The sequence below is a fragment of the Gadus chalcogrammus genome, chromosome 8 (assembly GCF_026213295.1).
Source record: "Gadus chalcogrammus isolate NIFS_2021 chromosome 8, NIFS_Gcha_1.0, whole genome shotgun sequence".
NCBI classification, from domain to species: Eukaryota; Metazoa; Chordata; class Actinopteri; order Gadiformes; family Gadidae; genus Gadus; species Gadus chalcogrammus.
This window is the reverse complement of record NC_079419.1, coordinates 3,999,427-4,016,822: the sequence shown is the minus strand read 5'-3', so window position 1 is coordinate 4,016,822 and position 17,396 is coordinate 3,999,427. Positions and strand designations below refer to the sequence as shown.

At 41.3% G+C, this 17,396-nt stretch overlaps 1 protein-coding gene across 3 annotated transcripts in view; it reads right to left on the bottom strand.

Moving 5' to 3' along the window:
* The window catches only part of LOC130386958 (uncharacterized), a 38,880-nt gene extending 21,827 nt beyond the window's left edge, over positions 1 to 17,053 (bottom strand). Inside the window, exons 1-2 of one of the 3 annotated variants that reach the window (XM_056595853.1) lie at positions 5,316 to 6,338; positions 1,499 to 3,771 (exon numbers count right to left, since the gene is read on the bottom strand). In XM_056595853.1, the coding sequence (XP_056451828.1) occupies positions 1,839 to 3,560 (1,722 nt within the window). In that variant the 5' untranslated portion in view covers positions 3,561 to 3,771; positions 5,316 to 6,338 and the 3' untranslated portion in view covers positions 1,499 to 1,838. Of the gene's footprint in view, positions 1 to 1,498; positions 3,772 to 5,315; positions 6,339 to 16,982 lie in introns of those variants that run through there. The other 2 variants (XM_056595855.1, XM_056595856.1) reach the window with 2 other exon arrangements.
* Between the last annotated feature and the right edge of the window lie 343 nt (positions 17,054 to 17,396).

Below are 17,396 nucleotides of genomic sequence, written 5' to 3'. Positions count from 1 at the left end.
TCACTGTGTATTTGTTTGTTGTTTTCTGTGCCTGATATGGTTTGTTTCAGGGTCTCTCACAGCATTTGTATGTTTGTTCTTTGAATGGGCAAGTGGAAATCAGTGCAGGGGAATGTAGCGGGGTTGGTAGATTCTTCACTTCCCATTGCCAGCGAGACCCTTGCGCTGGCTGTGGTCGTGGGAGTGCTAGAGCTCCCTCTAGTGGAATGCGGGGGTGTGGTATTTTGACGTTAACTGGGCACACGTGACTCTCCTCAGTCAACGTGTACCCCGGGAGAGGCTGCTATTTTGAGGATTCTCATCTGTGATTTTCCCCTGTTGAAAATATAACCAGATATAACCAAGAACCAGAATAAACGGCTAGCTGCCAAAGGTTTCATCGTGTCATTCACGCAACGCAACGAGAGAGAGTATAGGCCTACCGCTACACTAGCAACCTGCTCTGGTGCTATGTATGTATTCAGGCTAAAATTACTTGATTGTCTGATGCCTCATCATCCCAGCCAAAGAGTATTGGTATTGTAATGGCTACTTGCCGAATCGAAAAAAATAACTTCACAGTGTGTATTTTTCCAATGTATTTGTTATCCTTCGTAGCGTTGATCAGCAGCGAAATAGTTCGCCAAAGTCGTTGAGCATTCCACTGCATTGAGAAGAGTGGTGTAATAAACAAAAATAATTGACAGCTGAACGTTTTAGGAAGGCCCATGCAAGTGAATAGAGTAGTTCACAGCATTGAGAAGAGCCGTATAATAAGTAAGGGATAATGTATAGAACGCCGGTCATTATCGGGAAAATAAGCCCCGACAGGGCGAACATGACACCGGCGCGCAGCGAAGGTGTGCTTACTCCTGAAGGGGCTTATTTTCGATAATGACCGGCGAAGTTCTATACATTATCCCGCTTATTACACGGCTGCTTGCCACAACGAAAAAATAACTTCACATGGTGTGGCTTGTTACAATTTATTTGTTACCAGCATTCGTAGTGCTGATCAGCAGAGAAATAGTCTGCCAAAGACGTTGACGTCGCTTAGCAACCGAAGACGCTGGGGTTGAAAAGTTACCGGACTACTTGAGGAGTGGTTTACTGACGTTGTTGAAAGTGACCATAAGGGACAGCCTGCGGGATAACTTCAAGCAAATATTTAAGTCATAATAAAAATAATATAATAATAATGATCAAATAAAAAGGCTTAAAGTCATCACAGATCATTGTATTCATCCTTTATTCTCTTTTAGGTAACAGGAATGTGTCAACATGATTATACTTCATGAAATATATTCTTTAGAGCCTTTGTTCTTGTCCTCTAATCCAGGGGTTGCAAAACCTTTCACTTCGAGACCCAAGGGAGAATTATGTCTCTACCCGAGACCAAAACTTAATGCATCATGAATTGCCATAAAATCTTCATTTACAAACTAATGATAAAGAACACAACAAACGAACAAAATAATAATGAATGTATGTATCTCATAATAAATATCTCAAGTACATCACAGCTATAATCCAATGTGCTGATACGTGTCTTAAATTCATCAGCACCTGAATTTGAACAATTCATTTTAAGTCCTTAAAATTAGAACAAAGAAGCATTGAGTCAATACACTAAGTGTTTCAGGTGGAGTCGGGAGAGCGGCCAAGCTTATAAAGTACACAAAACAACAGAAACAAAATCCAAATAAGGGTAATAAACTCCATATCTTTTCTGTTAAACATCGCAATCTAGACTACATTATTTTAATGACATGTCTAATTCCTATAAATTGCATTCCCATGTTAATTCTCACTCTCATTTGATTAAATCAAATCAAAAGCTTTGATATGTAAAGCACATGTTATTGAATGGACCCAGTCCCTTTGGCGCTGGGAGAGGTACTAGCCGCTGGACTGTCCTGCCCCCACATCGCGACTACCGTGGCCCCACTAGCAACCTTCCCCGTGGTAATGGCCTTTTTCTTCAGCTCCATGAGTTTATTGATGCGCTCCAGGTAGCCAGGTTTGGCCTCTGACTTCTCTGCCTCTATCAGCAGGTCAATGTATTCAGGCATTGACAGTGGATCGGGCTTCAGAGCGATCTCCTTCAGGGTGTTGAGGCACTGGGCTGAGCGCTCCATCAGCCTGACCACCTCCTCGTGTAGGCGGGCGTACTCCAGCTCCATCTGTTTGATGATGTCGGCAATGGACATTGCTGCCTTAGAGGCCATCTCATACTTTTCTTTTAGCTCCTTGAAGGTTCGTTTCTCCTTCACAGTCTCGGAACCCCAGTAGAAACCCTCACGGACATGTGCCGATAGAGGGCACTTGCTTTTGCATTCGACGCAGTTACCCCTCCAGTTAAAGACCTCACAATAATACATGGCACCAAATTGTACCTTGCATGATTTGTGGCAAGTGACATTACATTTCTCACAGTTAAGTGATGATTCTTTGGCTTTCACTTTAACAAGCCTTGTTACGCTGACCTCATACTCAAATGCCTCGTTGGCTGTGATCGCCATCTCTTGTTTTTGGAGAATTTTACATTCTTGGTCAATCTCCCCAAGTTTAGTTAAGCCCAATTTCAGTTTAATCTGGAGATTCTCAATGGAGTTCTCCAGCTGAGCTCTCTGTCTGAGCACCTCCTTGGTTAAGGTCAAACTCTTGGTATTAATAGCATTCAGAGCAGAAAATAATTTTTTCATGCTTCTGGTTCCCATGGCCCAAAACTTTTGCTCAAAGCCTTCTTCTTCTTCATCATCATCATCATCCTCATTGTCATCACCTTTGTTGTTCGCACCGGTTACCTTATTGTCAGCAAACAAGGCAGAGTTATTGAATTTGAAGTGAATAGGTAAACCATCTTTCTCTTTAGGACAGGGGACCTCAGATTCTTTGATGGCCTGGAGAACCGAAGGGGGTTGGCCATCTGCAAATGTCACCAAAATCCGGATGTTCTCTGCCACATCTTTGCCAAATATGGAGAGCACTGAGTCAAAGATGTATTTCTGTGTTGGTGTAAGCCGAGCTAGAGACGCTTGGGCCACGAAGCAGATGGCATCGATCTCGCTGACTCCATGTTCAGCTGAGAAAAGCCTTTGTAGCTGACTTATAATCATTCTGTCTTTCTCTATGCCTCCCGTGTCTCCGAAACCCGGCGTATCCACAATAGTCAGGGAGTAGTCGATCTGGAAGCCCTCTCGGTGGTTGAGCTTGTACACGGTTACTTCGGTGGTCTGGCTGTGAGCCTGAGACTTGGCCGTGCCTTCGTCTACCAACTTGAATCTAAAGGTATCTTCCCATGTGACCCCCAAGATGTAGTTGATCATCCTGTTGACCAGGGTGGACTTGCCCGCCCCAGTGGCTCCTAGAACCATGATGGTGCGGTTCTTTTTCACAGAGTCTTTTCCAAATATGAAGCGCTTGCATCCCTCTACATTCATGGGCTGGGCTTTCAGAGGAAGAGTGTAAACGTCCAGAGTACCTGAAGGTCCTTTAGTCTTCCTGCCTTCATTCTTAACAGCTTCTGCCAACCGCTTAGGGGGGGGCCAACTAAACTTTTCTTTCAAAGTATTTATCATTGTATCCCAATTTGTTAACTTCTCAGAATTCTGACAAATCAAACAGTTGTAAGATTTTCTAAGGATTGGAGAAGATAACAGGAGGAAGCCTGAAAGCCAACAATCAGTTTCCTGGCTTTCCTCACTGGCTAACCAGGTTCGATCAGAAGAGATCTGACTTCTTCTTTGTTGATTTGAAGAGTGATTCTCGTAGAAATATTCCTGGTTTGATCTGCAAACGAAACACAAGACATGTCAGGAAAACCTCCTTTTGCTTGCGTATATATATATATATATATATATATATATATACATACAGTATTTATATATATATATATATATATATATATATATGAATCTGTGTGTGTTTTAATAAATCACAATTATTGGGTCAAAGTTGTTTTGTGTAAGTCATACTCAGTGTAGGGTGGTCAATTTGTCTGTCGAGTGACACATGCATTACTTTACTGTGTTACTTTGATGACACATATTCCAAATAACTTCATGACACCATATTCCAAAGATAACACAGTCTAGTAATGATTTCATCTCAAAACATTTGAAGTACACGAGAACAAAATGTATTGAACAGAAGATACTCGCAGTGCTCTGCTGGTTTGGTAAAGGGATACTAGTTGAGAGCTTCAAAACGCCTCATTTGTACTGAGGTTAACCTTATGTATAAAATTCGCCTTTTCTGAGCTTTCAGTTTTTCAGAAGCTCCTATATGTTTTAATTTGGGAAGGCCATTCTTGTTGGTTCCTCATGCCAATGTTGATGATGATCAGCCAAATGCTGAAAATAACCCATACACAACGGTCTGTTATTGTACATTTCTTTATGGCATAAATGCCAGACCGATTTAGCTGTATTCGTATGCATGCATAAGCAGCGATACTTTAATACCTGAATGAGACACAAAAACAACATGAGTAATCTCTAACCATAAAAGTCTGTATCACATTATATAATTGGAAGCTGTCACAACTTCAGCAAGGCTGTAGTTTTTTCATTTGTCTGTTTCCTGTTTTGCCACACTAACGCATGTCATTTCAGACTCTGCCACTCCCCCCTGCTCTGCGTTACCTGCTGTTCCCATTCACCTGCCTGCCACCCTGATCTCCCCTGATCTCTCTATATCAGTCCTCTCCTCCCAAACATTCCCTGCCAGATTGTCTAGTGTGTAACCCTAGCTCTCCCGCGTCTTCTGACCCTGATCCTGAACCTGCCTGCCCGTGAATCGACCTGCCCTTTTGGACTTTGGACCTTCCTGCTGCCTGCTCCTGCTGGATTGACCTGCCTGTTTGGACTTTGGGCCTTCCCTGTTGCCTGCCCCTAGGAATAAACACTATTTCTTCACCTGAACTGTATTCCCTTGTCGTGCTATTGGGTTCTCGTCTGCCATTTGGTGAAACCTGACAGAAGCTTTATTTTATATATACATATACACATCGCTATAATCCTTCACTTTTCATTATAAATATACATTAAAAAAAAAGTGCTATGGTTGGTCTCTAAAAGAAGACGCGCAATGCACTGATATGTGGTCAACGTTAGGGTAGGGGTTTGGTATTTTTACCTCAAACTATAGGATTAGAGAGTTACAAGATAACTATTCACATACATATAGGTATTCATGGATACTGTTAATACCTTATGAAAAAACATAATTAAAATAGTGTGGCTATCTTTGCATCCACACTAGTTAATCCAGAGTTCATAAAAAGCATGTCCTAAATGCCCTAAAGTCATTACAGTACAATGAAGTGAACGCACCTGGTTGTATCGGTCTGGACCAGGTCCAGGTTCAGCCTTTAACACAGAGGCCAGAACACCTCCTGGTAGACCTAATGAACAACTCAGTGTTAAATACCGCACTTGTAATAATATAAATCACATTAAACTTGAATTAAAATCCACAACACAGACGGTCAACATCAGCAAAAAACGTCTTATTTTTTTTTTTCATCCAACGTTGGTTTTGGGGCTGAAACGTCCTTTCGATTACGATCCAAATGAGTGCACATTAATATCAGCACCACAAAAACCTTTTTGTATTAGGTGTCAATATAACTGATCAGAGAATGTTTCTGTCCTACCTTGGCTGACCCGGCTGTGTCTCCTGAGAGCAGGAAGCATGTGAGCTCCGTCTCTCTACCGCCCCTCTTAAAGCTGTAGATTCTCTGGATCTATAAACCATGTAATAATATCTTCTTATCTAAATTACTGTTGTCTTGAAAGATTTTCCCCTCCATAAGGAAACAACTCTTTTAATTTGACCTGGCCATGTTTTATATCGTTTCCTTAAGGTGCTTATTTTCCTACTCAGTAGCATTTCTATAACAAATGCCTGCTTGACTAAATTTAATTTAATTGTATTTTATTGAAATGCTTAAATGGAAAAGCCCCCATTTACCTGTCAAATAACTAGTCAAATACACTCCTATAAGAAGTCTCAGATCCTCTGACCTGCACTGGCTGTTCCCAAAACTAAACACAAAGGTAGAGGAGACAGGGCATTTTCTGCTGTTACCCCTAAACTATGGAACAGCTTGTAGCTCTGCAGCTATTTCTAAATCAAATCTTAAAACTCATCTCTATTGCCTTTAATTCAGTATAGCCTTCCTTTTACCTCATCTTTATCACGTCTTTTAGTCTTTTGATCCTGATTGTACATTGATTTATTGCATTGTGGCAACATCTAGCCAACATTATCATTGTTATTACTGTAATTATTATTATTACTATTGTTACTGTTATTATCGTCGTCTCAAATGTATGATCCTTACTTGCTTTATTGTTGTTTGCTTTTTGTTTTATCTTTATTTTGTTTTTTTTAGCACTTTGGTCAACTGTTGTTGTTTTTTAAATGTGCTTTACAAATAAATGTAAATTTACATTTAACTTATTCAAATTCTCTGTGTCTGTTGGCATTTGCCTGTGTGTGTGTGTGTGTGTGTGTGTGTGTGTGTGTGTGTGTGTGTGTGTGTGTGTGTGTGTGTGTGTGTGTGTGTCTGTGTCTGTGTGTGTGTGTGTGTGTTACAACTTGGTAAAACATCGGTTTTAACAGAGAAATAACTTAAAATGTTTTCGTGCTAAAAAATTGAAACACTCACAGAGTCTATCTACCAAGTTAAAAATATGTATATGATTGTATTATTAAATGATGGTTAGATGAATCCTGTATAACAGCCAGAGGATAATTTCCCTCAACAAGACAACAGAACAAGTTCATTCATATATTCAATACATGTGATTTGGTCCGTCAGACTCTAGAGTGTATAGCAGGTTGCCCCAAACTATTTCTTAGGAGGGCCAGATCACTCTGCCTCGCTCTTTGGAAGGGCCGGAGTATGTCAGTAACAGTAAACAGTACTGTTGACAACAGGTCTACCTGGATATAAACTAGTGGTGGGCATAGATTAATTTTTTTAATCTCGATTAATTTTTTTAATCTCGATTAATTTGCCATTTTAATCTAGATTAATCTAGATTAAAATGGAAAACAGCAAAAAATCTGTTTGTTTACCTTGACAGCGGCCAATTATACTGGGCAATGGTGATTTATCAAATATAATTCACCGCCGGAAGTTGTGAAGTGCCCATGCAAGTGAACAGAGCATAAACAAAAATAATTGACAGCTGAATGTTGGGAAGGCCCATGCAAGTGAATGGAGCAGTCTACAGCATTGAGAGGAGCCGTGTAATAATCCATAATAATGTAAGGTTTAGAAGTTAAATATTTGAAAGTTGTAGAATAAATTAATATAATTTATATTGGAGTTAATTTGCTAGAAATGTACTTAAAATTTTTAGTCAGTTAATCATTTGCATATTTATGTTACACAATTATTACATATTTACATTTTTACATATTTAACACAGTCAGGATATTCTGTTGAATCTGCCTCTCTGATTCCCTCACGTTTACCTCAGTCTAAGGGTGCACTCACACTAGGTCATCTGGCCGTGGCCGTTGGCCATTTTCACACCTAACCGTGCTCAAATGGCCCCAGTGTTCTCTGGCATGCACTCACACTGGGCCATCTGGCCGTGGCCGTTGGCCGTCGCAACTGTGGCCTGGCCACGGTAGGCTCTTGTACATACATCATCACGTTGTAACACGTCATCACCAAGCGTCCGCTGCATGGACCATAATAAAGTCTGCCGGCAGTCAGAGTTTTATCAACAATGGACAACAACACAGAGAACGCAGTTCGCACTTTGCTGAGTCTGTTGCTTATTTGGAGCCGAAATGCCGAAATGGCTAACAGACACTCGACTTCTCTATGGGACCAACGTGAACCAACAGTTGAACCGCTTGACGCCATGTTTACCGTTTAATGGGAAAGAAGGCTCGTCGCCTTTATTATGTCCATGGTCGTCGCATGGACTATACGTCATCCAGCTCAGGTTGCGTAGCCGTGCGTGTGCGCGTGTCGGCTCATTAGCATCTGTACTGTAGCGGCCCGTACCTTAGCAGCACACCTCTCCCAAGTGGCCAAGTTGGCCTGGCCTGGCAAGACTGGCCATACTCACACTGGCAGATTTGAGCACAGTTAGGTGTGAAAGCGGCCACGGCCAGGGCCAGATGGCCTAGTGTGAGTGCACCTTAAGTCATGGGCAATTAAATCCTTCAATTTGAAAAACCTCTCCTCGATGTCCTTCATCACTTATGTACCTGAAGACCATTTGCGCAGCATTGCTTCCATCCGTACTCTCGTCCACCATGAATGTGACGAACTTTGCTTCGCTTATCTTCTCTTTGATTGTGTCATTCAGTATATCAGCAACTACACTGCTGAGATTGTTTTACAAGATGTGCCAGTAAAAACCGTAGCTGGGGCCAAGTGATACCACAGGTCAGCATAATATTGTGACGCTCTAAGTAATTTCCCAGATTTAACCAATCAATGATGGCTTTGTTAGGACACGTAGCAAAGGACCATGGGCAGTATTCAAACCAGCAATACTGCTGTCAAAGAAATACTACACAGTCGAATAGACACTTCAACATCTCTCGATTCTTCCACACCTTCTCATTGCTTGTCATCTCTTCCTCTGTCCACTCTTGTGTCTCCAAAAGTTGTTAAGTGAATTTAACGGTCAACTCCTACCCAGAATACAGTAGATATGTCTGCAGTAAAGCATTTATTACCCTCACTGTGAACTGCGACCTTTGAGCCTGGTTTGTTTCCAAAATAAATGTATATTTGTTACGGCTGTCAAGATTAGCATGTTTGTTTATTTGAGAAATCATGTTTGTTTTAGTTCCACTTACTTTACATTAAATTACACTTGCAGTGGTGCTACTTATTTGGATTTAACTACACTTGTAATAACTGTTGGTTTCCAATTGTACTAATTGACTGCCTGTTTACAATTCCCAAATCTGTGGTCTTCCGTAAGTTTCATATTCAACCCACAGTCAATAAAACCCCCTCAAGATCTCTTGGTCTAGTTTTTACTTGTTAACTACATTTCGTATGAATGATAATGTGTCATTTCATTTGATAATCTCATTTAACTTCAATTGGAGTGGATTTAAATTATAATTTTAAAAGTGTGATTAATCACTAGTTAACCCACAAATACTATCGTTTGACAGCCCTAGTATTTATATGTAATCAATAGAAGAAGTCCATCTGGATGTTTATGTGTGTATTAACCAGTATAGTGAGTCTGACGTGTGGATACATTTGACCTGTTATGGGCCAATGGTGGGACAGATGAGACAAAGAAAGAGCTTTTAAATCAAGTGTTTTTGTTTCTTGAGCACAGAGCTCAAGAAACCCCAGCAAACCACCATGGTGGCAACATAATCATGGTGTTCATACAAAAAAGCACTGACTGCTATCATCCCCTGCTGGTGATTTCATGAAGGAATTCAACTCTATACCCATCCAGTTAAGGAGACTAATCTTTAAATTTTCCCCAACGAAAATAACTTTAATTAATTTAAAACCAATAAAAAGAAGGTCAATAAAGAAGTGTTTCAATCTTTAATGATTGTGAATGTATTTTTGAACACATAACAAGTTTTCCTTTCTTTGTTTCCAGAGATTGAATCCGTCCCAGATAACCCTCTTTAACCTCTGACCCCTCTCCAGGTATGTATATCAGGCGTGCTCAGCGGGTTAAAGCCTGCTATATTAGGGTCAGCTTGTCAAAATGATAGTTAGGTGTTAGATAGGCCAGATTTTAGAGTATCTATTTGAAACTTCTTGAGGTCTGGACAATAAACTACGGAACCCGTAAAGGGACATGAAAAAAAAAAAAAAAAAAAAGTTTGTCTTGAGCATGAGAAAGCATCTGGTGCGCACGAGAAAGTATCTCGTGAGCACGAGAAAGTATCTCGTGAGCACGAGAAAGTATCTCATGAGCACGAGAAAGTATCTCATGAGCAAGGGGGAAATATCATGCAGTGTGTGTGATTGTGTGTGTGTGTGTGTGTGTGTGTGTGTGTGTGTGTGTGTGTGTGTGTGTGTGTGTGTGTCGTCAGCGAGTAGGTGGACGAGCGAGGAGTGCGAGTGATAGCGTGCGTGTCAGTTTCGTGTAATGAACGAGTCCGGTTGTGTGTAAGAATAAAGTACCCAGCCTGTCAAGAATCGGTGGCCGCTTCATTCCATCATATTCCGACCTATAAGCAGACTCACTGTCGGTCAAAGTGAAGGGTGTTGTCCCCGAGATAAGTACATGCTAAGCGGCGGCGCTAGCTAGCAACAACAACAACACTAGCCTGATTTCCACCGGGGACGTAAGCGCCGCGGAACGGCTGCGCCGCGGTCACCACTGCTGATTGCTGCCACTCTAATCAATGAAACCATTTCCACCGGCTCAGCAGCGTCCCAGAAGTGCCGCGCCGCGCCGCAGCGCTACCATTACACCAACAAAACGTCATGACCGGTGGCACCAGGTCAGCAGTCAATCAATTAAAGGGTCTCAGAGGGTCGGCACCATGGACGACGAGAGACTGATTGTCGAAGTGGAGCAACATAAAATAATTTATGAAATAGATCATCCTTTTTATAAGGACAATGTCAGAAAGGACAAAGCCTGGCATTTAATTGCGGTAGGTTTGGGAGTGGAAGGTGAACATTTTTGCCTTATTGTGTGTAGTAGAATTTTGATGCATCGCAATGCATCGTAGAATCGAATTGAATCAAATCGTTACCCGGTGAATCGTAATTGAATCGAATTGTTATTCTCCGTTTTTGAGCGAAAAAAAAACGACAAAAAAAGGTAGCCTACCCATTTTTCGTCGGAAATTGACGCCAGGGATCCTTGGCCATGCGTCACAGATTTGACGAGTAGGGAGTGAGACTGTGTTGTACAATCCTACGAACGTCGTTAGTGCAGTGAACGTGCGTTCATGTTAAGAGGAGTATCGGGAAACGCTCCGAAGAAATGTTTTAAGGTTTGCAAAATCCAATGCTTGGAATCGTACGATCCAAGCATCGTACGAGTTTGGATCCATCGTTATCGGGAAACGGGGCCCTGATCCCCACACTTAAAAATGTTCTGAAAAGATCTTGTCAGGGTTACCTTATCTGCAGCAGTTCATTTTGGTGGTAAATATTCAACAAGTGTTTTATTACAACAGAGACACAAGGTAGACGAGGTGGCGTTCTGGAGGTGGATCATGAAGCATCTCTTTAACAGCATGTGCTCTTTATAATTGATCACATTTTGAAGACACAGACATCTCGAGTGCTTCTAAATTTCTACATAATAAGATATATAAGGTATATATATGTAAAATACCCAAGATTAATCTAAGATATATTAGGCACATACATCTCTACATACAAAGATATATAAGGCAATTTTCACATAATAAGATGTATAAGGCACACATATATATGCAAGGTAACCTTTGTTGACAGAGTGGTTTTGTGTCCTTTTCATGAGTGATTCTGGAGCGGCTAGCTGCATAAATGCAGTTGGTCCTTTCAGGACACAGGTCATTTAATAAACCATTTTTGATAGTTTCTGCCTCAATGACTGAAGGATCAGCTTATGACTCCTTTGTTTGTGTGAATATTCTAATTAATCCATAAGATTTCTTACTTTACAGTCATAAATATAAACACTGATTATAATGATAGTTAGCTCTGTCATAGTTAAGGGGTTCAATAAGAGTTTCATCTGCTTTGGCCTCTGCAATATTAAGCAACTATTACACTCACAACTGCTTTTGTATTCGAATGCAATGTAAATGTTAGTGTCTGTGTTTACACAAGGTTAACACAAAGTTAACACAAAGCCCATCTCTGACTGTTGTCGCCCCCCGCTGGTGGTTTCATGACTTCGTTTAAACTGAACAGAAGGGACAGCCTGCAAAGGATGACTTTAAACAAATATTTTAGAATATAAAATGGGCATTAATCAAATAAAAAGGATTAAAGTCAACACAGATCATTGTAATCACCTTTAATTCTCTTTATGGTAACAGGCATGCGTCGTGATGGTAATGAGTATACTTTTAGTAAAAAATGTTTTTAAAGCCTTTGTTCTTATCCTCTAATACAGTGGTTCCAAACCTTTTCACTTCGAGACCCAAAGGAGAAATATGTTTCTCCCCGGTACTCAAACTTAAAATGACTGCATCACAAATTGCCATAACATCTACATTTATGAACTAATAAAGAATAAAACAAATCATGAATTTCCAAAGAATGAGAAATGTATTTATCTCATCATAAAAGTACATCACAGCCATATCCAATGTGCTGATGTGTGTGTTTAGTTCACATAAGAATGAGGACGAAGAAGCAGTAAGTCAATACAGTATGTTTCAGCTTGAGTTGGGACTGCGGTAAAGCATATAAAGTACACAAAACAAGAAAAACAAAATCACAATCAGAAAATACGTCAACATCGCGACCGAGACTGAGCGAATCCAGTCACATTCATGTTACCTCAGCCAGAGAGTGAACACTTTGTCAGGGCCAGGTTCAAGAGAAGGGAGAGAGAGCTCCGCAAACAGAATCTGAGCTAAACAAACCAGTCGAGCAAAAAAGAACGCGCCTCTATTTGAATCAGGAAAAATAATTTGCATATCACATTATTGTTAATACTTTACTCTGCCAATCAACCCAATAACAGAAAAAAGTTTAAAAGGAAAACATGTTTAATTTCTGTCTAGTAATCAATTCTTATCAACACATCCTTGTTATTAAATCAGAGATAAAGCTTTAATATGTTAAGCACATGTTATTAAAGTCACACGTCCAGTCCCTTCCTGGTAGGTAGTAACCAGTGGACTATCCCGCCCCCACATCTAGAGCAGTTTGTTTACGCAGGCAGCCTTCCCAATGGCTACCGCCTTCTCCTTCATGTGCTGTAGTTTATCGATGCGCTCCGTGCAGCCAGGCTTGCCCTCTGACTTCTCTCTCTCGATCAGCAGGTCGATGTATTCAGGTGTTGAGAGTGGATTGGGCTTCAGAGCGATCACCTTCAGGGTGTTGAGACACTGGGCTGAGCGCTCAATTAGCTTGACCACCTCCTCCTGTAGGACTTCGTACTCCAGCTCCATCTGTTTGATGATGTCTTCAACGGACATTGCTTCCTTAGAGGCCTTCTTATAGTTTTCTTTCAGATCATTGTAGGTTCGTTTCTCCGTCATCTCTTCATAGACCCAGCAATACGTTTGGTTTGAATGAACTGACCAATGGCAATTCTTCTCACAATGTAAGCAGTTGCCGTCTTTTCCAAAGGCCACGCAACGATTCTTGTCAGAATCGATTGATATTTTGCAGGGATAGTGGCAGGTTCTTTGACATTGCTCACAATTGGTGGTGTAGTTCCCTGTATCGGAAATGTCTTTTTGAACAGGTTTCATGAAGCTGACCTCATACTCAAATTGCCCATTGGCTATGATCGCTGCCTTGTGGGTTTGGAGCATTTGAGTTTCTTTAGTAATCCCCACAAGTTTAGCTACACCCAATTTCTCCTTAATCTGGAGATTCTCAATGGAGGTCTCCAGCTCACCTCTCTGTTTGAGCACCTCCTTAGTTAAGGTCAAGCTCTTGGGTTCAACTCCATTCAGAGCAGAAAAGAATCTTTTCATGTTCTTGGTTCCCATGTCCCAAAACATTTTTACAATGCCTTCCCCATCATCAATGTTACCAAGTACCTTGTTTTCAGCAAACAAGGCAGAGTTATTGAATTTAAAGTGAATTGGTGAACCATCTGCCCTTTTAGGACATGGGACCCCAGACTCATTGATTGCTTCGAGAACCGGAGACCCTAGGCCATCTGCAAATGTCACCAAAATCTGGATGTTTTCTGCCACATCTTTGCCAAATATGGAGAACACTGAGTCAAACACATATTTTTGTGTCGCTGTAAGCCGAGCTAGAGACGCTTGGGCCACGAAGCAGATGGCATCAATCTCGCTGACTCCAAGTTTAGCTGAGAAAAGGCTTTGTAGCTGTTCCATAATCATCTTGTCTCTCTCTATGCCCCTCGTGTCTCCGAAACCCGGCGTGTCCACAATAGTCAGGGAGTAGTCGATCTGGAAGCCCTCTCGGTGGTTGAGCTTGTACACGGTGACTTCAGAGGTCTGGCTGTGAGCCTGAGACTTGGCCGTGCCTTCGTCTACCAACTTGAATCTAAAAGTATCGTCCCATGTGACCCCCAAGATGTAGTTGATCATCCCGTTGACCAGGGTGGACTTCCCCGCCCCAGTGGCTCCTAGAACCATGATGGTGCGGTTCTGTTTAAAATGGTCTTTGCTAAATATGAAGCGCTTGCAGCCCTCTACATTCATGAACTCTTCTTTCAGAGGAAGAGTGTAAACGTCCAGAGTACCTGGATGTCCTCTAATCTTACGGCCTTCTCTCTTAACAGCTTCTGCCAACCGCTTAGGGGGCGGCTGGAAATAGTCCCATAAGGCATACAATGATGGAAACCATTCCATCACAGTTTCCATCATTGTAGCCAGATTTGTGAACATCCCCATTTCTGACAAATTCAAACAGTTGAAAGATCTTCTGAAGAGTTGAGAAGATAGCAGGAAGAACACCGACAATCAAGAGTTTGTTCCAGATGGATTCTCGTTGAAATATCCCTGGTGTGATCTGCAAATGAGACACAAATATGTAAGGAAAACCCCTGCATGTTTGTGTCTATACATATATTTATGGATCTATCTGTGTGTGTGTGTGTGTGTGTGTGTGTGTGTGTGTGTGTGTGTGTGTGTGTGTGTGTGTGTGTGTGTGTGTGTGTGTGTGTGTGTGTGTGTGTGCAATTGGGGCGGACAAACATAGAGAACTATTATGGAACTATTGTAATAAGCCTGTAAGCCTAACAGGGAGGAGCTGGGAAAGTGCCAAAATAGGGCGGTATATGCACAAAACATCAACTGTGACATTTTTTGTGGTCCAAACAAATAATCTAGATGAGGTTTTATGGGAATATTTATTTTTCTAACAATTACAAAGAATTACCTCTTTGTCTCATAAATTATTGACCTAATACATAGCTTAGGTCTACATAGGCCTATCGAGATAATATAGGCTGCTGTTCTGCATCGAATGAATACTCTCAAACTATACTGTGAAAGCCAAGTTCATAACTCATATTGCGTTCGATACTCAGTTAACTAAAGCTAGCTAAATTTCTTTGGAATACATGAGGGGATTTCTCTAAGTGATTCACGCTGTCAAATTAAATTTTGAGTCAGTGATATTCTGATGATACTACAAACATAACCCTACATTTACCTCTGGGAAGAGCATTTCTTATTCCATCATCAGGCTTCCAAAGGAAAATGGCAATACAATGCGGTTTATTCATTGATTACAATGCTGTGGTCGCTAATGTGAGCACAGCAGTCTATGGAAACGAAACCGATGATTGCCTTTGGCTGTGCATGCATGTTTTTTAATGGGAAACCCACCTATGGAGAGGACTCGAGAACTCTACTGAAAACAGAATCAACTTAAATGTACCGTAGGCTAACAAAAACGTTGATAGTACAATAGTAATAAATCAATTGTTTAGAGGTTGATTCTTTATGATCTCCCCTGATCCAAAACGGGAGTTCTATGGCAAACCAACTCAGGTTTTGTTATTACTTCTGTGCAAGTGATAATAAAGTCTTTATCTTTCAAACTTCGGCTTCTCTACCTCTCCTATTTTCTTGAAGTGTTAAAGTATTGCATTTTGTCCACCACACAACAATGCAAACCTAATTCAGAAAATGCTTCCAATTGTTCTCACCACATTGGTTCCCCTGGTTAGCCAGGTGCAGAATGGGGGGTTGAGCAGATGCAGTAAAGTTGAGTCCCACTTTTCTGTAGATTTTCTATGAAAAAGATAGCGTAACATTTTTAATCAGAAAAACATGAAAATGTAACAAGTCTGTGACCCATTAGTAGGCTAAACGTTTTAGCCTACAGATGCATATGCCGTATATGCAAGAGCGTCGTTTCTGTCCAAGACTAAAACCCTGAATGTTATGGAGTATAATGAAGAAAATATCTCGGATCTATTCATCTGTTGTCCTGTGATGAGTCCTCTGTGTGTGTGTGTGTGTGTGTGTGTGTGTGTGTGTGTGTGTGTGTGTGTGTGTGTGTGTGTGTGTGTCTTCAAGAGAATGGCGGAGCTATTGTGTGTGTGTGTGTGTGTGTGTGTGTGTGTGTGTGTGTGTGTGTGTGTGTGTGTGTGTGTGTGTGTGTGTGTGTGTGTGTGTGTGTGTGTGTGTGTGTGGCGTAGCGGGAATGGGCTTCAATAAATATAGGCTTGAGGGCTGCCCCTTCGTCTGCTGTGAGAAAGTATCTCATATTTATGACTTTTGATCTCTGAATTTCGATTTATTATCTCATAATTATGACTTTTTATCTCATCATTTCGGAAAATTATAAAAATATATAATCAAGGAGGAGCTTCTATCTTTTTTTTTATTTTACTAGCGGGAATGGGGTTCCATAAGCATATTATAGGCTCTAATAAAAACCTCCATAGATTCCCCGAACCAATCATCGAAGAGATGCCCTGATTGGTCAGAAATTAGCGCCTAAACGAAATTGTCTCATTTCGGAGGCCGGCGCAGTCTACAATAAAAGATAGGCTATTCTCACACATCATTTCACTCAGTAATAGTTTGAGGTTTTCTAGGGCATTTTTAACAGATACAGCAAATTATAGTTATCCCTTCCTTATACCTAACCGCTGTCACTGAGAGCGAGAGACCGCGAGAGCGACTGAGCACCGCGTGCGTGCGTGTTCGTGTGCGTGTGCGTGTGCGTGTGTGTGTGTGTGGGGGAAGCTAAATCTAATGTTCCAAAGCGAATGTTAACCTAAATACATGTAACCGTCTTACTCTATTACGGTAGGCGTACTGTAGCACATCAATAAAGGTTTAATCATAGCAGTTGTGAGGTTTTCTTGTTTTTAAATACATCACAATACAATGACGTGATGACGTGAACGCACCTGGTTGTATCGGTCTGGCCCAGGTCCAGGTTCAGCCGTCAACACAGAGATAAGACCAGCTCCGGGTAGACCTGAAATGAAATGCTCAGTGTTAAATAGCGCCCTTGTTATAATATGAATCACAATGGAAACGTCCATCCATTCGGTCCACTCGAGTGAGAACGTTCCAAACGGGTGCACAAAATCAATAGGCCCTACCGCCCGCAAAAACTTTATGTAGGCTATTGGGTGTCAATAAAACTGATCATATAATGTTTCTGTCCTACCTTGGCTGTCCGGGCTGCGACTCCTGAGAGCAGAATGTGAGCTCCGTCTCTCTAGCGCGCCTTTTAAAGCTGAGCCGGCAGGGCTACATGGGGGGGGGGGGGGGGGGGGGGGGGGTGGCTTAGTTATTAAGTCGCACTATTTCCAAGA